The sequence below is a fragment of the Strix aluco genome, chromosome 7, assembly GCF_031877795.1.
Source record: "Strix aluco isolate bStrAlu1 chromosome 7, bStrAlu1.hap1, whole genome shotgun sequence".
NCBI classification, from domain to species: domain Eukaryota; kingdom Metazoa; phylum Chordata; class Aves; order Strigiformes; family Strigidae; genus Strix; species Strix aluco.
This window is the reverse complement of record NC_133937.1, coordinates 5,906,538-5,927,018: the sequence shown is the minus strand read 5'-3', so window position 1 is coordinate 5,927,018 and position 20,481 is coordinate 5,906,538. Positions and strand designations below refer to the sequence as shown.

At 39.9% G+C, this 20,481-nt stretch overlaps 1 protein-coding gene across 3 annotated transcripts in view; it reads right to left on the bottom strand.

Annotated features, from left to right (window-relative positions):
- Window positions 1–6,765: 6,765 nt before the first annotated feature.
- CTNNA3 (catenin alpha 3) overlaps window positions 6,766–20,481 on the bottom strand; it is a 545,392-nt gene continuing 531,676 nt past the window's right edge. For all 3 annotated transcript variants that reach the window (XM_074830309.1, XM_074830310.1, XM_074830311.1), the window contains one exon: window positions 6,766–9,133. In XM_074830309.1, coding sequence (XP_074686410.1) covers window positions 8,846–9,133 — 288 coding nt within the window. In that variant the 3' untranslated portion in view covers window positions 6,766–8,845. The remainder of the gene's footprint in view (window positions 9,134–20,481) is intronic.

Genomic DNA, 20,481 nt, shown 5'->3' with positions numbered 1-20,481 from the left:
GTATGAAATCTGTGGCACGTGTATAGTCCATATGTAGAGTAGTGGAGTCCTCCTGTAAGGTGAAATGTGCCATTGGAGCTGTTTGCCAGGAGTGAAATCTCCGTTGTAAGCTACCACTTTATTTTCACATTTACCCCTTCTGTAGTAATCCGTATAACTTTTGGGTAATAAATGTTCCTCTTAGTAACCATTCCTTGCTGATTCCTGATATATGTGCTACCTAAATGTGCCAGCAGTGTGGTTTTGATTCAGCAAAGCACTTACATACAATCCTAAAACAAAGCCTGCTGAACAGATCATTTAACCACAGGCTTAATTATATGGTTTGCAATAATGGCAGATCCATGAGAGTTCTTTTCAGTGGGAATCATTGCTTATGCTCACTGTGATAAAGTGTGATGAGGTATGTTATATCAGTATGTGTTGGAAGGTTAAGCATATTACCATTAGTCTGACCAAATACTAGTAGCTCTCAACTCAATGGCCACACCAAAGGTTACATCACTGTTTGGAAAAAAAAAAAAAAAAGGTATTTCAGCCAAGGTTTCCTCACACACACTCAGTATCTTACCAAACATTTGCATGTTATAGGGAATACTACATCTGAAATGAGTAATTCCATTTTTCATTACAATGATCTACATGAATCTGTCAAAAAATATCAAACCAACAAAGAAGTGAGAAGTCTACTATATACTATCTAACAACTTGGCATGATGCCTGGTTTTAATAAGTCCGAATCCATTGTCTGGGTAGCATGCTGTATGTGCCTTTCAAGTTTTTGTTAAGTGTCTTTATATAAAAATCAAATACCAATGATAATAAGATTTAACTGACTTTCAAAAGAAATACTAAATTGAAGCCTTTAGGTTTCTAGTAGCTTTTTCAGTCCTCTTGCATTGGAAATAAACTTTGAAACCTTCAAATACTTGGTGGCAAATTCTGTGCCAAAATGTGGGTCTCATAACTAGATGTAGTTGAATTGCTATTCTTCTTTAGATGTTGCCCTGTTTAAGGAAAAAGAGATTGCAGTATCGGGGCACAAAGCTTCTGGATGAGAAATTAAGATTTGGCCAGAAAAGGGGCTTTTAGAAAGTCTTTTGCAAGGCGTTCCATTTAAAATATGGTTGAACATGCTTTTGTTAACAAAAAAAGACGTAGTATTCTATCTGATGAGTAGCCAATCAAAATTAATTCACAGAAATCCTTTCCTAGAATGACAGGCATCTCTTAATGTGTAAGTCACTGGTGGGGGATCCATTCTATGTAATATGTACCTTATACAAAAACACAGGAAGAACTGTTCACTTTCTCTCCATTGATACCTTAAAAAAATCAAAGTACATGAATTTATTCTAGCACATTCAGACCCTCAGAATTCACTTGGTAGTAAAAAGATAAATGTATAGGTGCTTGGGAGCTGAGATATAATGTGTCTGAGAAACAATATTGTCACAGCTCTTACACTTAGGAACAATGTTCTCTGTGTTCCTTCTTTTGCCGCATATTTTCTGATCTGTTATGCTCTGCTGTTAATATTTTTGGGAGATGATGGGAAGGTTTGTTTGTGAGTGTGTTTTGCTTACACTGGACTCATGTATTATTGGCTGTCAGCTTTGGTCCTCAGCTGTTGGTGATGCAGGAAATTAATGGAGTCTTCAGCCCAGGCATTATGATAATAGAGTGCTTGAGGATGTGCCATCACTACCCCCATGACTCAATAGCTCATACTACCAAAAAGCTCTTTGCCCTTTGGATTGCTGCATTAATAACCTTCATATTTTGTATTTTGGTATTTTAAAGTTGGCCCTGACGTGCCTAAATAAAGACACGTTGTTTGAAATGCAGCAAGAGAAAAGGGCAAGGAAGACATATTTTCTTTCGGGGAGCATATCTTTTTACTGGTGGTGTGCTTTCTACCTGCTCAAAAGCAAACTTCAAGGTTACTGATTGGTCTTAGACAGCTTGAATGAGGAATAACATTTTTAGAGAGCTGCTGCAGAGGAAGGACTACAGTAACTACTGTCAAGGGGATATTTTACCACTGAACTCAAAATACCTGTGCTGGTTTAGCCTGGCTGCTGAGCTGGCCACACATTTCTCCTTGGTCTTTTGTTGTCGTGTTTTGAGAAGATGAAGTAAAACAGGACCCGGCAAAATGGGGGTGGAGGTGCTGAAAACCTCGATGCTGTCCTTTTGTTTAAAGTTGCAGTATCCAGGACAGAAGACAGGAGGTTAATGCTGAGGGAGAGCATAGACATCGAAATGATATGAAAATAGCATAGATGGAAATTAAAAGGTGGATTAGAAGGGAATAGGACAGGTGGGTTACTTGGTCACTGCATACAAATAATGCTAGAAAGTTGCAGGGAAGGGGTTCAGTGGTTCCTCTCCTCCCTTCTTGGCTAACCTTGCAGACAAGCAAGCCAAGCACTTCTGTGGAGCCACTAAGGACCCACTCCAATTAAACTCCTGAATGTCATATGAGCTGTGGCTCCTCTGAAGGACACAGAGTCTGCATGGTGTGGTTACGGTGTGTTGGATGATGAACAATAAGAAACGGTTTTAGTCCAGGCAAGCCTATTCCCACACCTGACAGTAAAGGGCAAAATACAGAAAGCTGTGGAGGCAGCCATGTCCAAATGTGCAGGACCTCAGCTGCTGATGCTTAAATAGGTCACCTGCTGTGACAGCTTGAATCTTAATGTGTGATCTACATACAATGTTACATCTGTAGTGCTGTTCCCTTTCCTCTAGTAGAAGGCTTAGTTATGACTGTGTAGCAGTCACTATTGAGCAGAGGAATATGGTACAAACTGCACAACATTTCTGCACACAAAATATTTACACAAATAGCACTAGGAATGGTTTGCTGCCTGCTTCTCCTGGTTGGTGCCTATCCAAGCTCTGAGAAACATCTTGAGGATTTGGGCTTTGCAGCTTGCTGGGTGAGGTCCTTAGTACCTTGAATAAAAAGTAATATGAAAAAAATTAATCAGTGCAACTTGCTGTTAGGAGGGCTTCTAGTACGTGCATCAGTTGCTGTAAAATAACAGTTGAGTGAATAATGCAAAATTTATACTTAGATAATCTGCAATTAGGAGCAAGTTTAGGACAGAGAAAATGGAGGAGTAGACTGGGTACACAGAGGGAGTGGAAAGCATGAAAAAGGCTCTTGCTGTTTTTCCCTTGATCCTTGTAAAGCTTTGACTCCAGGGGAATTTTACTTTCCTAGAGAAATCATTCCTTTGAATGATGGTCTTTCTCCACCAGAGAAGCTGAAAAAAAACACAAAAAAGCTTTCTTCCTTTCTCCCATGCCCTCAGCCATGCTGGCTAGTTGGGCAAACAGAGAATGGTGCTCTGTTCTGTATTTTGAAAGCATGGGAGCAATTTCCTATCATGTTTCCATCTAATAAGGGAGCTCTGGGAACTAAGCGGATATATATACCTACCAGCAGGCTTGCTGAAGTAGTTAGCACCAGCTCCCTTACCGTCCTGCCCCCCTGCCTCCCTGAAAGAGCAGTGCCAAAAAGGCACAGTCTGCCCCACAGCTAATGAGCTACATGACTATTTTCAGCTGCTGTTAAATCATTTGCTGTCTTCTATAGAAATAATTGAGAAGTACAGCAGAAAAGTCAATGGCTATAAAATGGCCAGGCTGATAGAAGACTGAGAGTTCAGAGGAAATATCATCCTGCATGATAAGGCATCTCTGTAGTCTCCAGTCTGCTTAAATGCAGTCATTTTCACCATCAGGAAGTAGAACATGAATATTTCCTATCCTGTAGAAAGCTCCTTAAAAATAAATTTGCTAGATCTCTTGCACTGCAAGCTTTCATCTTAACTATTTCTTGTATGCTGGAGTCAAAAATTAGTCCCTCAGCTTTCAATTCCTTTGACCGTAGCAGCAAGTTTCTCTTGTTGACGGTACACAGTGAAGGCTTTGAAGCATTTTCCTGGTTTGTTTTTACATGACTTTTAAGCCATTTCTGCTTTGGATATAATTTGTTTCTCTTTATCCCAAGAAAGTTTCCGCAGAGTTGTGGTTTATTAATTGGAAGGTGATAGTTTTCATTGCAGCAATACCATTTTCAGTGTACAATACAAAATCTGTAAGGTTTTTTTCATCAACAGTGCTAGTGCATTTTCTTCACTTTAAGAAGTAGTTCTGCAAAAAAAACAAGCCCACTAACCATCGTAGGAGAAAGAATAAGCCAGTTCTAATGACCTCCCAGGGAAAACAAAAATGAAGTGTATAGCATTATCTGCTTCATCTTTAATTATTATTTAATTACTAATATGGTCTTAAATTGCACTCTATTGGACAATTTCAGATGACTGCTTTTGTTATGTTAACTTTTTCTTCCCAGCACCCTAGTGGTTATAGTGGGTTATTAGAAAGCAGTTTATTAACAGTTGTGTATAACCAGAGCTACCTCAGTGTTATAGGCAAAATTCAATGGGATGCAGAGCATACCCTAGAATAAGAACAGGAGGCAAGAACCCAGAAGAAGGTTGAGAAGAGTCACTCATGTCTCAAGCGACCACCAAGAGCTGCTGGCAAGGACTGGGAGGATGAGGGAGGTAAACGGTGCTTTTCAGGGATGTTGGGATTCAGGGTGTTGCAAGGCTGTGAGGCAGAGAACAGGCAGCATTCACTGGCTGAGTCCAAAGTGCTGCTCTCTGATACAAATCAAGATGTCCTGCACCATTTTATCCTTCTGTCTCTGCAATTTCAACAACTTCCGTGTCTTCTGCCAGAAGTACCACCCCTGCTTACCACCCTCAGTTCTCCCCTCGCTCACAGGCACAAGACTGCTTTCTTCTCCTGCACGCTCACACATACCGGTCCCTCTCTGCCTCTTCTAATGTAGGGCATTTGTTTTGTTTTGTTTCTAAATCCGACCTGAGGGAATAGAATTTTATTTACCTTCTTATTTCCTGAGCCAAATATACAGACAAGTCCCCAAAGTTTAACCAAGAGCTTTAACTCAAGGGATAAGTAGAATCTGGAAGCAAAAATAGCAGGTGTGACCACATAGAATTTTACTGGTAAAGACTTAAAACTATTTTCTTCAAAAAGAAAACATTTAAAAACTCATTAAAGAGCTTGCTCTATAAACACATTTTTCTTAAATACTTCAGTTGCGGGTCCACAGAAAATAAACAACCCAAAACGCCTTTTCAAAGAAGCTGAAGACCTTTTAAAACCATCTGGAACATCAGCCCTGCATGATGTCAGGCTGCTTAGTCATCTTCTTCAGTAGAGATGCAGCCATAGAGCTTCCCAAGTGATACCAGGTTAATTTGGGGGGGAAAAGCACACTGGTGTAAGTGCAGAGAGGGTTACCACATCTGTTCCTCAGCTTCCCCTCCAAAAAAAAAAAAAAAAAAAAACAAAAAACCTATTAGTTATGATAGAACAGTTTTCCTGTGCACAAGAGCAGGGCTCCAGGGGCGGGCAGAGGTAGAGGGACATGTGGGTTTACATTTTCCTGAGGGCCCAAGAGATGAGAGGTCTTTCGTTACGTACCAGGAACAGCTCACTAAGTCAAGGCAGCAATGAAGTGATTGGGACAAACTGCAAACTACGCTCAGCGCTATCTGCAGTGACAGAAACTGCTGTTTACAAATTAGAATCACTAAATACTAAAGGAAACATCAGCAGCAGTGAGAGCAGAGTGACACAACCAAGTTGTTTATTAAAATAAAAATTCAACAGCTTTGTGATTTATAGAAATGGCATGAATGTGTCCTCTTGTACTAATGTGCTTCAACAATGAAAAATACAATCTACCTCATTTTTTAGTGCTTCAGTGAATTTTTTTTAAATAAAATTGCCTTCAATTGTCCATCATACTTTGCTTCGTAATGTGGTAATGGGGAGAGGACAAGGCAAGCTAACGAAATAATCTGAGCTGCTGAGGTCAGAAAGCCTTGCAAAGCTGCAGCTAAGAGCGTAGTTTTCAAGAGACATGCTGATACGGTATGGATGTCATGCAAACACAGAGGCAAGCAACAATGGAGTGAGAAAAATACACTCTGAAAACTGGGGCTAGGAAGGAACGAGTAGATTGCAGGATGAATTGAGTAGCAGTTTTTGAATAAAACTTACTGACCAGCACATCCTCCTTCAGCATTATTAATATGGTATGGAAGTGGTGGTTCCCTGCGTCGCAGACCTGCGGGGGGGGGTGTGGGGGGGGTGTGGGGGGGTGGTAAATGAGCTAATACACTGGGCTTTTTACATCTTCAGTGTATTACACTGTTTCTTAGACATCTGTCTCCTTAGCCAGGAATAAACTTCACCATGTTATGTTTTTACTGGGGTTTGAACTTTAGCCAAGAAAAGGAAGTCCAGATATAATTAACTCATGATTCTTTTGGCTCTTCTCAAAAACCAGCAGTGAGTTTTGATTTTCTTGTTCATTTAGGGGGTTGTTTTCTTCCTAATAAATTTCTGTGTAGTAGGAATAGTATTGGAAGTTGAGATCAAACTGGCTATTGAGTATGGCCAGGATAACAGAGCAGTGACTAGCACTGCAGAAAGGAGCATTAAATTAAGCAATAAACTGTGATTTAGTGATACTAATGCTAGAAGAACTCTCATTTAAACCCGACTGAGTACACTTAATGTGCTGGAAGGCTGGCATTTCTATAAGCAAACCTGGCAGGCTTTTGATCTGGGTGTTCACTACTGTTGGAGACCAATAGGGAGACACATTTAAAAGAAAATAATAATCCCACAACACTAAAAGACGTCTTCTCAGTGGTGTACGTGCTTTTTATTAATAATGTGATAACAAGATACCAGTTACAAACATTTGATGACAAGGTGAGCTATATCAAAGGTGTAACCCAGAGACTTAAGGATTTATTAAGAGAGTAAGACCCCCCCAAACAAGGTTATGACAACTTATCTGCTGGCTTCTGGACCCAAACCCTTCTGTGGGGGGTAGGTAGTCTGAGGAGGTAGGCCAGAACCTGAAATACTACATGGAGATTTTGGCTTTAAGGTGTGACAATAACATACACTCTCCTTATCTCTGTACCACACAGAATCTTTACCTCAGCTCTGCTTAGTCTGCCAGCAGACCTACTGAAAGTAGGTTATATGACCTGACCTATATCACCCCTGCCCGCTCCGCTTGACTGTTAGCTGCTTCCCACTCTGTAGCCCTAAAAGGACTAGCAAAGACCTAGACACATTACTAAGCTCTTGATGCAAACATGCTGGAGGGAATTTGAGTTGGAAAAAAGTAATTTTTCTTCCAAACTTCTCCTTTTGTTTCATTTAATAGATAGTAAAGTTAGGGAAGGTGGAATAGTGATCTGTAAAGCTTTTAATTCATGATCACTATAGGTTTCATGGGGTTTCTTAACCAACAGCCTAGAAATTATACTGCTCCACTGTCTTGAGCTTAGAATCAGAGTGGCCCCCAAGAGGAAAAACACAGTTTATGGTTATTTTTGCTGCCCACATTGTGCTAAGTAGGTGCTCTGCTGTACAAAACATGGTAATAAATGACATGGAGCAGCAGCCCATAGTCTGGAGCTGCCTTGTAATGGCAGTCAATGACACACCGTGAATTTCTGGTATTTGAGGGAGCCCTTTCACCTTAACAAATACAAAAAAACATACCAAAGGATCCATTTACTTGTGAAGCAAAGGCATCTTGAGTAACAAGTCTGGAAAAACTTAAGTGACATGGCAGGGAAGACAGGTTAGATCCTTCAAAAAAATCAGTCCAATCCATGGATTTCAGATTCAGACACAGAAAAATTTTCTTTGTCTAAGTTTCTTACAGAAGCCTAGTGGTGATCATAAACAAACAGCACTTATCTTCATTACATACTTTGAGATATAGTGCAGCCATTTAGCAAGTTGCTTACCAGCACAGCATTTAGGACTCTACTGTCATAAGAAAAGTAATTTAAATCACTACAGTTACCTTGCAAAGATCTCATCATTGCTAAGATTCAAGGTATGTTTATGTGTATTTCACACACAGATCTCAGAACAATGATTTATTTTGTATTTGTTCTTTTGTGCAGTGATCAGAAAAGATTATTGTTAATATCATCTGATTTATCTGAACTTCCAAATGTAACAGTCAGCAGATTTATTAGGGCTCACAGAAAGTAGTAGGAAGCAGAACACAGATTAATGTTAATGTTACAAAAGGCCTTTTAAAGAGTTATTATTACTGCTATGTTGCAGTCAATGCTTTTTTTATTACATCCATGTTGTTATAACGCTTTTTGTGTTTCATCAAACATTTTCAAACATTTCCAAGGCTGGGCCTTGGATGAAGGGAGCTCTTTAGATCTTTCAATCTAGATGCAAGCTGGGGGCCCGGACTCTCAGCTAGCATCAAGCAGTCCACTGATTTGATCATGGTGTAATGATGCTGATAAGGGATCTGACCCAATAGCACAATGTTTAGAAAGCTGTATGTAGCAGAATACATGCAGTTTAGTATCGGCCACATTCATCCCTGGTGAAGGAACACCTCAGTCTAGTGACTGCAGTACGACTTGGGGCAGGTTGGCAAGCTGCACCCACCTTTCCAACTACAGCGCAGGCCCATGATGTATCACTCAAAGTGCTCTGCTGAAAACATGCCAGTATAAAGACATGATAGTTTGTCACTGGAAGAGAATGTTCTTGTTTCTTCAATCGTGTGCTTCTAATTAATCCAACAGCATTTTCAAATAATTTAAGCAAGTGTTATCTTACAGATTTAGGGAAAAGCAAAACATTAATGTATATAATTATAAAGTGGGGTAAAGATGAAAAATCATCAGAAATTCAAGATAGGAACACAAAAAGTGGCAGAATATTAGACTATTTCTCTGCCTCTAAATTCACTCATGACTTGAACAGGATGGATTCTCTTCTTTGCAGAACCTTTTCTGACAGCTGCATAGATTTCTTCTGGCTTCTCTCTTTTAATTAGGGGCTTCTTCTCTGGAGCCTTCATTCTCCACATCACAACAGGATGTCGTGGGCCAGTAGGACTCTGAATCTTGATAATCTTTGTGGATGCAATATAGGACATCTTCACTGTCTGCACCACAGCATTCATTAAATTTTTGGCAGCCTGAATTAGTGAAGTGACGCTATCCAACTGTAATAAGAAACAGAAACATTAGCCTAGGAAGCCAGTCTGCCTTTAATCACAATATGCTCAGGAATAAAAAGTAGGCTACCATGCTAAACCCTATTTTCTTTGTTTTCCCTTGGTGTGTTTGATCATTATATTCATGTTCCACTGCTCAGACTTAAAGTGATATACAGAAATTTGTGCTGGTGGAATATAAATGCTTATGTAGATAATGTTTGTTGTTTTCTTTTTTTAAACATGAATTCATGATGCTTGTCTGCAGGGTCTCATTGCAATTACTACTGATGGGTAATGAAACCAACTCAAAAAAGAGCTATGAAAATGTGACCTGTTACTTCCTTTGTATCAGCACTAGGCAAAGTCTTCAGCTGCTCCTGTCACATTTCAGGCTCCCACACATGCTCCTGCGTAATGCTGGGATACTGGGAGGTGGCTGGCTTTGTCAGAGCTACTGAACCTAGTCTCAGCAGCCAAGATTTTAAAGGGTAATTAAAAGTGGGATAGCACACAAATTGCAGTGACTGTGTGGCCTCTCAAATTGTTTAAGAAGTGCCAGCCCAAGAGGCAGAATGTGTAACAAGCTAATCCTTATCACCTACTACCATCTCTTCAACAGCATACTACATAGGCATACAAGCCTTAAAGCAAAGGCATTTTCCTTTCCTTACTCATGGAAACAGGAAATAGTGCATTTAATTCGAACTGAAAATCTACTAACTGGAACAAAACTGACAGCTTTAACGAGCCAGTTGGCTGTGCCACACCGCTCTCTAGTGTAATACAAGCACACTCACTGATGGCACAGCTCCCTCCAGCCATCTGAGGCCCGCACAGCGCCTATGGGCTGAAAGCAGAAAGTGCTGGGGCCACTTTGCTGTCTCAGTCACCTCCTCAGCCCCAGTGACTTTGCAGCCTAGCTGGAGGCTAGTTGCACTGTGCAAATGGCAAATATGATCCTGTGATGTGTGTTGAGTAGTGGCGTTTTATTCTGTGTTCCCCTCCCCCCCACCCCCCAGTGAACCTTAATCTCAAACTCCAGGTACAGATCTGGTCCAACCTGCTCCAGGAGATTCCAAGCAGGCTGTAGGCAGAACAGAGTTACTACTCTGATGGGGAGAGCTATGATCTCAGGGGCTGTGGCTTGAGAAAACCAAGAACAAGCACAAGTATTTGCCAAAAGGCAAACACTGGCAAAAGAAGTGATGCCTGTAATTGGCCATCAGTATTACTTCAGCCCTTGGAAATGAGAAAAAGCCTTTTTCTTGGTTTTGTTCTCAAAACACAGACTGATAAGGCTCAGGTTCATCCTTTCAGAAGTAATAGGAACAACAAACACGTAAAAGGGGAGGAACTGATGGTGTGGTGGGGGGACTATGTGTGTATGGGGGTGTCCTTCCACATCTTGTGGTCTTAAAATCCAAGAGCAGAGAATTGCTGTGTGTATGTTTGCTGGAGCTGTGTTTAACATTAGGCATTGTATGTCACCCTGGGCACTTGAGAAAGTATCACTGCACATCCAGTGCACTCAAACAGGAAAAAATTATACCATTGTAGGTGACATCTTTATGATTTTATTTTTGGTCATATGGGAAAATTTTTTTTGACAGGGTCAGCTAACAGCTGAATGATGCTGTATTTCATTTTGAGCACAATGCTTTTTGTACCATTAAATTTCTTTTAGATTTATTTGCTTGAAATAAAGGCTGTCTTCCCTCTTCAACTTAAGCTACCTTTGCTGTTGTCATAGTGCACCGAAGAACTGTTAGGGACAAATATAGGGCATAAATCATCTCAGTGACCTAAATGAGTAGCTTTTTAACTTGAAAGAAGTCACTACGCTCCTATTTAATTACAAGGCTGACAATTCCAATTTGGAAAGGAATCTCAAGTCTGAATATCTTTAGGAAAGCCCTCATTTACATATTTATTATTTATTTTTTATTATTTAGTATTTAATAGAGTTATTATTTAGAAATAATTTTTATGATAAATATTATTTAAATTAATGAATTTTACCTGAGCCACCTGCTATTTTATGATATCCTCCCCAGAACAGTGGAGTGTTAAAAGCCAAATTTACATCAGTGTGCCAGGATGAGAACAGTATTGGGTTTAGGACGACATACAAATTTAAAATGCGAGATGGTCTACTTGCTAGAGGTCTACTTTGTAGAGAGTATGCGCGTGCATGCACGTGTGTGTACACGCATGCACACACACACACACAGAAAGAGTGTGCAAACACACGATTACATACACCAAGCACATTGTTCAGGCGTACCTGTCACTTGCATATATGCAAACACTGAGGAAGCCCACTATGGTTTGGATGTAAAAATAGTAGGATTACGCTATATGACTGGAGAGCCTACATTTCAACTTCTAAACATCCTCTTTGTTGAAACATTTGTCATCTGTAAAAGCAATGAAGTCAGTTCTCTAAAAAGACCATTGGTCGGTTTTAGTGGGAGAATGATCTTACACTTTGTCATCCAGCCTAACTGCATTGACCTTTGCAATATACAGATTTGCAAACTGAGCTGCTAGGAAAGGTTCAAGGTCTCCTCCCCTTTGCCAGGTCAAATGAATTGATCAGGGGAGAGGCATGTGTTACCATCTGTCTGCATGTTGATTAACACTTTATACGCATACACACAAATGCAAATAAGGCAATAATAAAAATGTGGCCAAGGGACTGGATTTTTAGTTGCATTTTGGAAACACCTCTGAACTGGCAGAAAACGTTCCAGTTGATATCATGTTTACTGCTTCTCTCTGGAAGTGCCAAAAAAACCTTACTAACCCCTCCCCCCTCCACCCCCCCCCGAAAGTTGAAATACTTAGAAGCCTGAGTGAATGCACACATAAGTGTGATGGCAAACTGAAATTATCTCTGTATGCCAGGAAAAGGTGTAAAATTTACCAGCTGGCCTCTAAAGTTCATTCCTTGCTGCAGCATTTGAGCTTTTTAGAAAGGATTTCCAGTTTATAATCGTCATGTAATCTTTGCATGGTAGCATTTGAACATAACATGGTAGGTGTACGTGGGGCCTGTGATTTATAAACTTAACTTTAGGAAAGTAGGCTGCCTAGCCACTCTACCAGATGTACCAGTACAGCAGAGGTTTTGTGATACGATTTGACATGTCGTTTAAAGCACATGGTGACCTCCAAGCCTAAAGCTTATTTCAAAGGCTGCTTTTAAACCAAACATTTTATAAACTTCCGGGCTGTCGGTAAGGCATTCTGCTCAGAGGACTTGGTACGTCTTCAGTCTCCAGCATATCACTTTTTCTAGAGGCTGACTAGTGTTGTAGCATTAGCTCACTGGCAGATGAACAGACATGCTGTCTAAATTTCAAACTGCTGAATACTCACTGTCACAATATATATTATTTAGTTAGAAGAAATGAGAAGGAGAGAGAGGCAAAGTTTCATACGAACTTTTTTCTTTCATGCTAACTGGAGGATTAATTACAGACAGACACACTTGCACACACACACAATTTTAATTATCTGTTGTTTTCTAGAACAGCTGACAATGCCATGATCCTGACAGATTCTTAAGAGCTTTGAATAATCTTTTTTTTTCCCCCCAGTGGTCAATATTGGGGCATCATACACACTCACTTTTCTAGCATTGGCTGTGTAGGAACACCGCTAAGAAGCTGCTGTGTGCAAGAGGGGGCAAAAGAAAAGATCATTTTGGTTCTATGGCAGAAGGTGTATGGGCTTAGGGGGCAGGTTTTTTCCTGAAGTTTTTCAGTGACTGTAATCCTTCCACTTTTCAAAAGTTGCCTGGAGTTAGAGCCATGCTAGGAGGTGGCAGGCTGGGCAGCAAGATGGGCTAGTGTTCTTAAACTATAATCATATATATCCACTATAAACAAATAATAAATAAATTTCATGGGTCTTTAACTTTGATGAGGTTGTAATTACAAGTTAGCCTCACAGTTTGACAGGAGCTCTGGGGAGTGGGCATCTATCAACTCCAGGATTTTAAATGCTAAAAATCTGAATTACAAACCCAATTGTACACTTGTACTGAACTGAAGTGGCTGAATTCCACTGCCCCCTTGCCATACCAGAGGTACTGAACCTCTGCCATATTATTTAAGTTCTACAAAAGATGCCCTGAGATACAAGCAGGCTTGCAGAAACAGATACCTAAAACAAAAATACAAAGAAGAGCACATGACCTGTCTACCACTAAGGCTGTTTAAATTGGGGGTTGCTGCAGTTACCAGAGTGGTGGGGGCAGGGGAGGAGGTGGTGTATGTCAGGACGGGCAGTAATTGCCATTAATTTCACTTTGCTCTTGGCATCTCTGCATAGGCAATGAAATATAGGGAGACTTACTTAATGCTGACCTTTAGACTATCCATGTTACCTGCAGTGTCTTAGTGTCCATGTTCTCCCTGAGCTTTCTGGATGCATCTCACACTAGTCTTATGTCTATCCAGAAAATGTGCATATGGGGGGGCAGGGGGGAAGTTATTTCTTAATTGCATTCAAAATTTTGGAGAAGCTTTTAGAAGGTGTCCTTGGACTACAGATGGTAAGAATCAGGCCATACGTTTCATGGGGTTTTTTTGTCTCTAGTGAGCAGCTGGCTTATACTTCAATGCCAATAACATTACAGAGTTTGGTGTAAATCTATTGTTCTTCTATAAATCTAATGTACTCAAGGACTGTCTTCACTTGGATGCTTTTACCTCAGATATTCAGTAAGCTCTTCAAGGTCTCGTAACGTATCTAGGAAAACTGATGAAATGAAACTTGGCATAAATGAAAGACTGATAAAGTACACATTGATCAGTTAAGTTCATTTCATTTAGAAAGATGTAGCTGCAAACTCTTCAATGTGTAGCAAATGGTACATAAAGATTCACTAGCAAAACAAACGAACCAACCCCAAACTAAAAGCTGTTTTATTTTTGCGTGACTCCCAGTTTTGCTCTTTCCACACTTTCCGTGGAGACACCAGTTCCAGCCTCCACACTTCACAGGTCTGACTGTGTCAGGCAAGACAGTAATTCATTAAAGGATTTAGGAAAAGCATCCCTTGCCATATCTTTTTCCTCATTTAAATATGTCATTTGTCCTGTGAGTGTTAGTACTTTGCAAAAGGAATAGAGAATGATTCTATAACCACTGTAATGTCACTTTGCGGTGAAACACAGAAGATAGATACAGACCTGAAGATAGTAATTTTTAAAAAAAGAACCTGTCACCCAAATCCCACTGCCACCAAAAATCAGACTGGTGGCACTCGTGCTGAAACCAAGTCTCTCATCTCCAGCACTTGCATTCCTCTTCTGTCATGAGTCCTGGGTGCAAGTAAGGAAACTCTCCATTGAATAACCAAGTGGAAGAAAAGGGAGTTCAGGAAAAACTGAATTTTGAAACTTTATTTTCAATTTGTTTACATGCATTATATTTTTCACATTTTTGTAAAATAATTTCATGTCTTGGCAGTAGTAGCAGTACATTACTATAAGAAGTTTAACAATATAATAACTGATATGGTCAGTTATTTTTATTTAGTATTCAGAATGATTAAGAGAATCATGACTTAGAACTTAAAGAAACTCTTTGTCAAAGTACTTTCTGTTCAGTGTACTAAGAAATACTTGCCTTGTCCTGTGTCAGTAGGAGTTGTTTCTGTAGCAGTTAAACAAATATAGAATTTCCTTATTCTTAAAGAATGTAAATAAGTCAGTCTCCCGCTCACATTCTTTGCATAGATTTGCCGCACTGTCTCTTTGACATAAAGAAATGGCAGACAATTGCCCTCTGGAATAAAGCTGTAAGAGACTATGCAGAACAATACTCGCAAAACGTTTCTTGATATGTAATGTGCCAGTCTGCTAGAACCCCAGGTGTGATACTCTCAGCTGGTCTGCTGCGAGCATTAACTTTTTTTGCCGGGAACTGAGGTTTTAGTTTGAGCGCAGATTTATCAATTGGCTGTTTACAGTCTCCCAAGTCCTATTTAAGGTTCAACCAGACTTTCATTTTTCATACAGGTGAAAACTAAGAATTGAATATCAAATACACAGTTCTTTAATCGGTGTTTGAAGTCTGAACTTAGAATTCTTTTGGAAACAAGGTCAGTTATTAAAAATTTATCTTAATTGAGCTGCTAGCTTTAAATACATTCCTAGGAGCAAATTTTCTTTGTTACACTATACTGAGAGATTAAGACTGAATTTTTATTTCTTTGACAACTACTTATGAAAATAACATGAATTCTGTATTTCTATAAAGTGAGCTTCTGAGTAGTGATGCATTTAAGGTGTAAGGAGTATTTATTACATCGTGCTTTTTATTTTCTTCCCACTTTTTTACTATGTGTAACAATTTGCTGCTGTGAATTATTTTATGGTTCTTTCACTAAGGTTGCTATATAAAATAAAGAGATTGAATCCCATAAGATTAAAAGTAGCAGAACAGTCCAAACAGGTAAATTATTAAGAGTGAAATCCTGACTGTTGAAGACACTGGAGTTTTCCTTGGCCTGGGCCAGGATTTTAACACTAATTACTTGCCTTGTTTTCTGAGCCGAGGATGTTTACGTTTCCACAGTTTTTCCTCCACCCAGAATAGTGATAATTTCATTTTAATGAAAATGGAGATCTTAGTGTAACAGTGACACCAGAAGATGGGTGTTCAAGAAAGCACAGGAAAAAGTTCAAGAACTGGAAGCACTTCATTAACTACCATGTTTCTTCACATAACTGCCAGATGATACATAAAACCTGTCATGGATTCAATCCTAGTACGTGTTACATATAAAATAAGCCAAAGGGAGACTTGCCATCACGACTCTTTCTTTCCCCATTACCGGAATCTGTTCCCTCAGCATTTTGCTCACTCTGCTTTGCCATGCTCTCCCTTTGGGATGAGAGATTTCATCCTGCTGTGTGGAACTGGCCTCGGGAAATTTGCCTCACCATTTGGGTGGGTAATCTGGGGGTGTTTATTTTCAATGAGCTGAGTCTTCCTAGAAATGTGGCTATTTTTTTGGTTATCTATCTTTGTCTGGCTGTCTAGTAATTACAATATACACCTCAAGGGTATTTGGGGTTTGTTCTGCATTTTACCCATTTTTCAGGTGGGGAAATTGAATCTAATGAACTAAATAATTAACCATTACCAGAATCTCCTTGAGGCTATGTAGGATTCAAAGAACTGAAATTGAGTCCTATAATTAGACCAGGCCCTGTGTCCAAGTTAAATGATAAACAACTTACATAAGTACTGTAAAATTGTTTCCCTTTAAACATCATAATGGAACATATGCTTAGACAGGCGGTTAGCTCAGTCCCTCTCAAGTACTGCTGCCTTCACTTGCAAGATTTTAAAAAAAGAAAACTATTTTTTAAAAAACGTGTCCTTGAGAAAAAGAGAATAATGGTTTAATATAAATCCTTTCCTTGCTGTTTCCATCAGTTGCTTTAGTTTGTGAAGAAATGGAGTGCTTGTTGCAATAATCTTTTACATGCACTGAGGCTGAGAACTATAAAATACATCCAGATTTTGCTAATTAGCAAAGTCATTATTATTAGGAAAAGTTAACTGTTTTGTAGTGTACATTACCAGTAATGCTTCTTGCTGCTTTAAATTAGTTCTTCCCAGTAGATGCAGTTTAGAAAGCAATAGCAACTGAGCTGTCTGTAAGTAACAGGAAAAAATATCTCCCTTGCTTTGTTTCCAAAGGCCAGGAGTTCTATATACACACACCTACCAGCATACACTAGGCAAAAGCAGTAACATGTGTAGTACTTCTACATAAAAAAAAAAAAAAAAAAACCAACACCAACCCAGGGAAACATTTCTATCAACTCTCAGAAAAAGAAAATGCTAAAATAATATACCAGCTCTTAGGGGTTAATGTCAACTTTTAGAAAATTAGTGGTTTAGTATTTTCAGAATCAAATACCAATATAAGAAGTAATTTTATGTATAGTGTAAGGCCCTACAACTGAACTACAAGTTCCCAATGACATGGAGAAATATCAGCAAGGAGAAACAAACTGGCTGAACAAGGAGCAGTAGCTGTGCCTCTGGCACATACAGGCATCAGCTCTGTCAGAATAGCAGCTATGGACTTACAGCAAGGCAAAAGAAAAATTTTGTCACTGAAGGTTGCACAGCAGGAAAAGCAGGACAGTGGTACTGAAGTCAGTGGAACAAACTGTCTACCTATAATAAATCAAGTGGGCTGTTACAGTAGCCAATATTTCAACATGATTGCCAGCTTGCTGCTTAGCCCTTTGTTCCCAGTCTTCAGTCTTACAGGACCTGCAGCTAGGAAGCCATTCTGCCCATCTGGACTTCTCTTTTAGGAGGAAAAAGCAAACCCAAACAGAAACCCTAGAAGGAACTGAAATGCACTGCTCCCCATCCCCTCCCCTGCCAAAGGAGCAGCTCTTAAAGAGATCAGCAAAATACTACCTCTTGCTGCCTGGCTCCTCTCTAGCAGAAACTGAAAAGCTCCAACTGTAACGAAGGCGTTGAGCAGCTTGCCAGCTGCCAAGGTACTCACATGTTGGCTGAGGCACAATTCTCCTGGGGTATGGCTATCCAAGGATTGGGACTGTGTCAGCCAAAGGTCTGGTGGCAGCTACAGATACTCTACCTGATATTTTTCTACATGCTAGTTTATAGCTTTGACTCCATGTGGTTTTACCTATGGAATATAGCCTTCAAAGCTGAAACCTCTTCATAGCAGTATTGTGCAGGCAACTTTTCATAGAATCATAGAATCATTCAGGATGGAAAAGACCCTTGGGATCATCGAGTCCAACCATCAGCCCTACTCTACAAAGTTCTCCCCTACACCATATCCCCCAACATCTCATCTAAACGACCCTTAAATACATCCAGGGATGGTGACTCCACCACCTCCCCAGGCAGCCTATTCCACTGTCTGACCACTCTTTCTGTGAAAAATTTTTTCCCAATGTCCAGTCTAAACCTCCCCTGTTGCAGTTTAAAGATGTTTCCCCTTGTTCTGTCACTAATCACCTGTGAGAAGAGACCAGCACCAACCTCTCTACAATGTTCTTTCAGGTAGGTGTAGAGAGTGATGAGGTCTCCCCTCAGCCTTCTCTTCCTCAAACTGAACAGTCCCAGCTCCCTCAATCTCTCCTCATAGGATTTGTTCTCCAGGTACTTCACCAGCTTCGTGGCCCTCCTCTGCACTCGCTCCAGCACCTCGATATCCGTCTCGTATTGAGGTGCCCAAAACTGGACACAATACTCAAGGTGTGGCCTCACCAGTGCAGAGTACAGGGGGACTATCACCTCCCTCCTTCTGCTGGTCACACTATTTCTAATACAAGCCAGGATGCCGTTGATTCATCTGGCATGGGAACTCAGTGGTAACTCGGTTAAGTGAACTAGACATTTAAATCCAGCCTTCAAGCATGAAGTTAGAAGTATTAAAGCACCTACATTTGGCACAAAAGTGGACTTACATCACTGTTTAAGTAAGTCTCGTTCTTGAGATACCAATAGGAAGAGTCAAAGATAAATCAAGTGAGACATTTGCAGGAAAAATAGAGTGAAACAGCCTTCAGTGCACAGGTAAGGCTGGCTAACCAGAGAGATCTTTTCTATGCCATTTATCAAATTCTCTGATACTGCAATTGAGAACTCTCTCTTCCAGATTTCTATTTTCTTTTTAAGGCCAAAAAGCATGGTGTACCATGCCAAATACAATATAAAATGAAATACAAGAAGGTAATGACTATAAAAAGCAAAAAACAGAATTGCCCGGCAGAAGTCAGAGAGCATGATGCTCACATATAAGATAGGTTAATTTTCTGCCCTGTGATATAATTCTCTTTATTTAAAGCCACTGTTGGGAGAAAAGTGAGCTGTCAACATGTAAGCCTATCATAGTGCAGTACTTGTAAATGAATTATCAGATTATCTACATAAATGAATGCATTTACTATCAATCTGCATACTGCAAATGTTACGCCATTATTTTGTGCCTGAAGAGGCACAAATTTATTCTAATTAATAGAAAGAATTGTCCATTTCCTGTTTAATCACACGTAGTGAAGAGTTACTGAATCCTCACCATTTTTGCTTGTGCAGCTTACAAATTGGCAATGCTAGCTGTGTTATTAAAAAAGTTAAGTATTTTATGGGAGCATGAAAGACTAAATACTGATTAAGGAAATTTTAATGAATGAAAAAAACAAAACTGCAGTGAATGAAGAATTAGAAGGTAATAAATAATTCACACATCTCTTTCTCTCTTTTCCTGTATATGACCCTTTTATAACCACCATAACTGGGGCTCTGAGCATTACTGCGCCACTGACAAGAATGAAGGTACTGGAGCTCAGGGGAGGGCAGTGAGAAAGGCAGGTGTCCACATGACTGTAGTAAGAGAGTACAAGATTATATGGCCTGAAGTCAAAAAAACACTAATTGAGGAGAGTAGTTAGGAGGACTATCAGCTGGATACTCCCCGAAGCATGCCCCAGGCAAATTGGCTTATTTAACCTACACTAGTGGTATGGCAGGGGTATTAAGTAAGGAATGTTGCAGGGCAGGTTGTCAGAAGAGTGTTACAGAGAAGAAAAGGACAAGGACACAGGGGACACAGATGAAAACCAACTAAAGAAGATATTGTGATATGCAGTGAATGACTATGAGCTGTGTTTGTGAATCACAACGTACTTTTTCCTATGCATAATGCTCTTTGCTGTCATGAGATAAGTCCTGAAGTGAACTACGATGGCAGTCACTAGTACCTCCTTAGGTACAGTGCTTCTGTAGATGAGAATCCATTTTCCTGTTCACAGAGATACTGGTGCCCTTATACCGTGGCATTGCTGACCACTGCTGTATGGCAGTGTATAAGGTTAATCTGTAATGCCATTTTATGTCTGGTTTACTTTCTCCTCCATAGCTTCATCCAGAAGATGATACTGGTAAAACAGATGTTGTGACTTAGCTCTATTTCAAGACAGTTCTTTCTTTTACAGATCTACAAATATGTGATGGAGTAAGTCTACATCCTCTGCTCCTCATCCCTCTATTCTTTCCTTTGACTTGGCCTTTAGGCTTCAATAGAGGATATTTTTTCATGAACCACTATTCTTCCTGTAAGAAAAAAACTTTAAAATTCCATGAGGCAGATTTAAATCCAAGATCCTTGTGCACAGCTGTTATCGGAGGAAGGGAAGTGTGGGGTGGATATAAATGCCATCTTACATCCATACAACAGCACTTTTACATGTGGATTTGTGGTCTGCCACCAGCTTTTGCTCAATCATTCTCACTTTTTACAGCAAAGTTGACTTGCCGGTGTGGAAGCTGATATG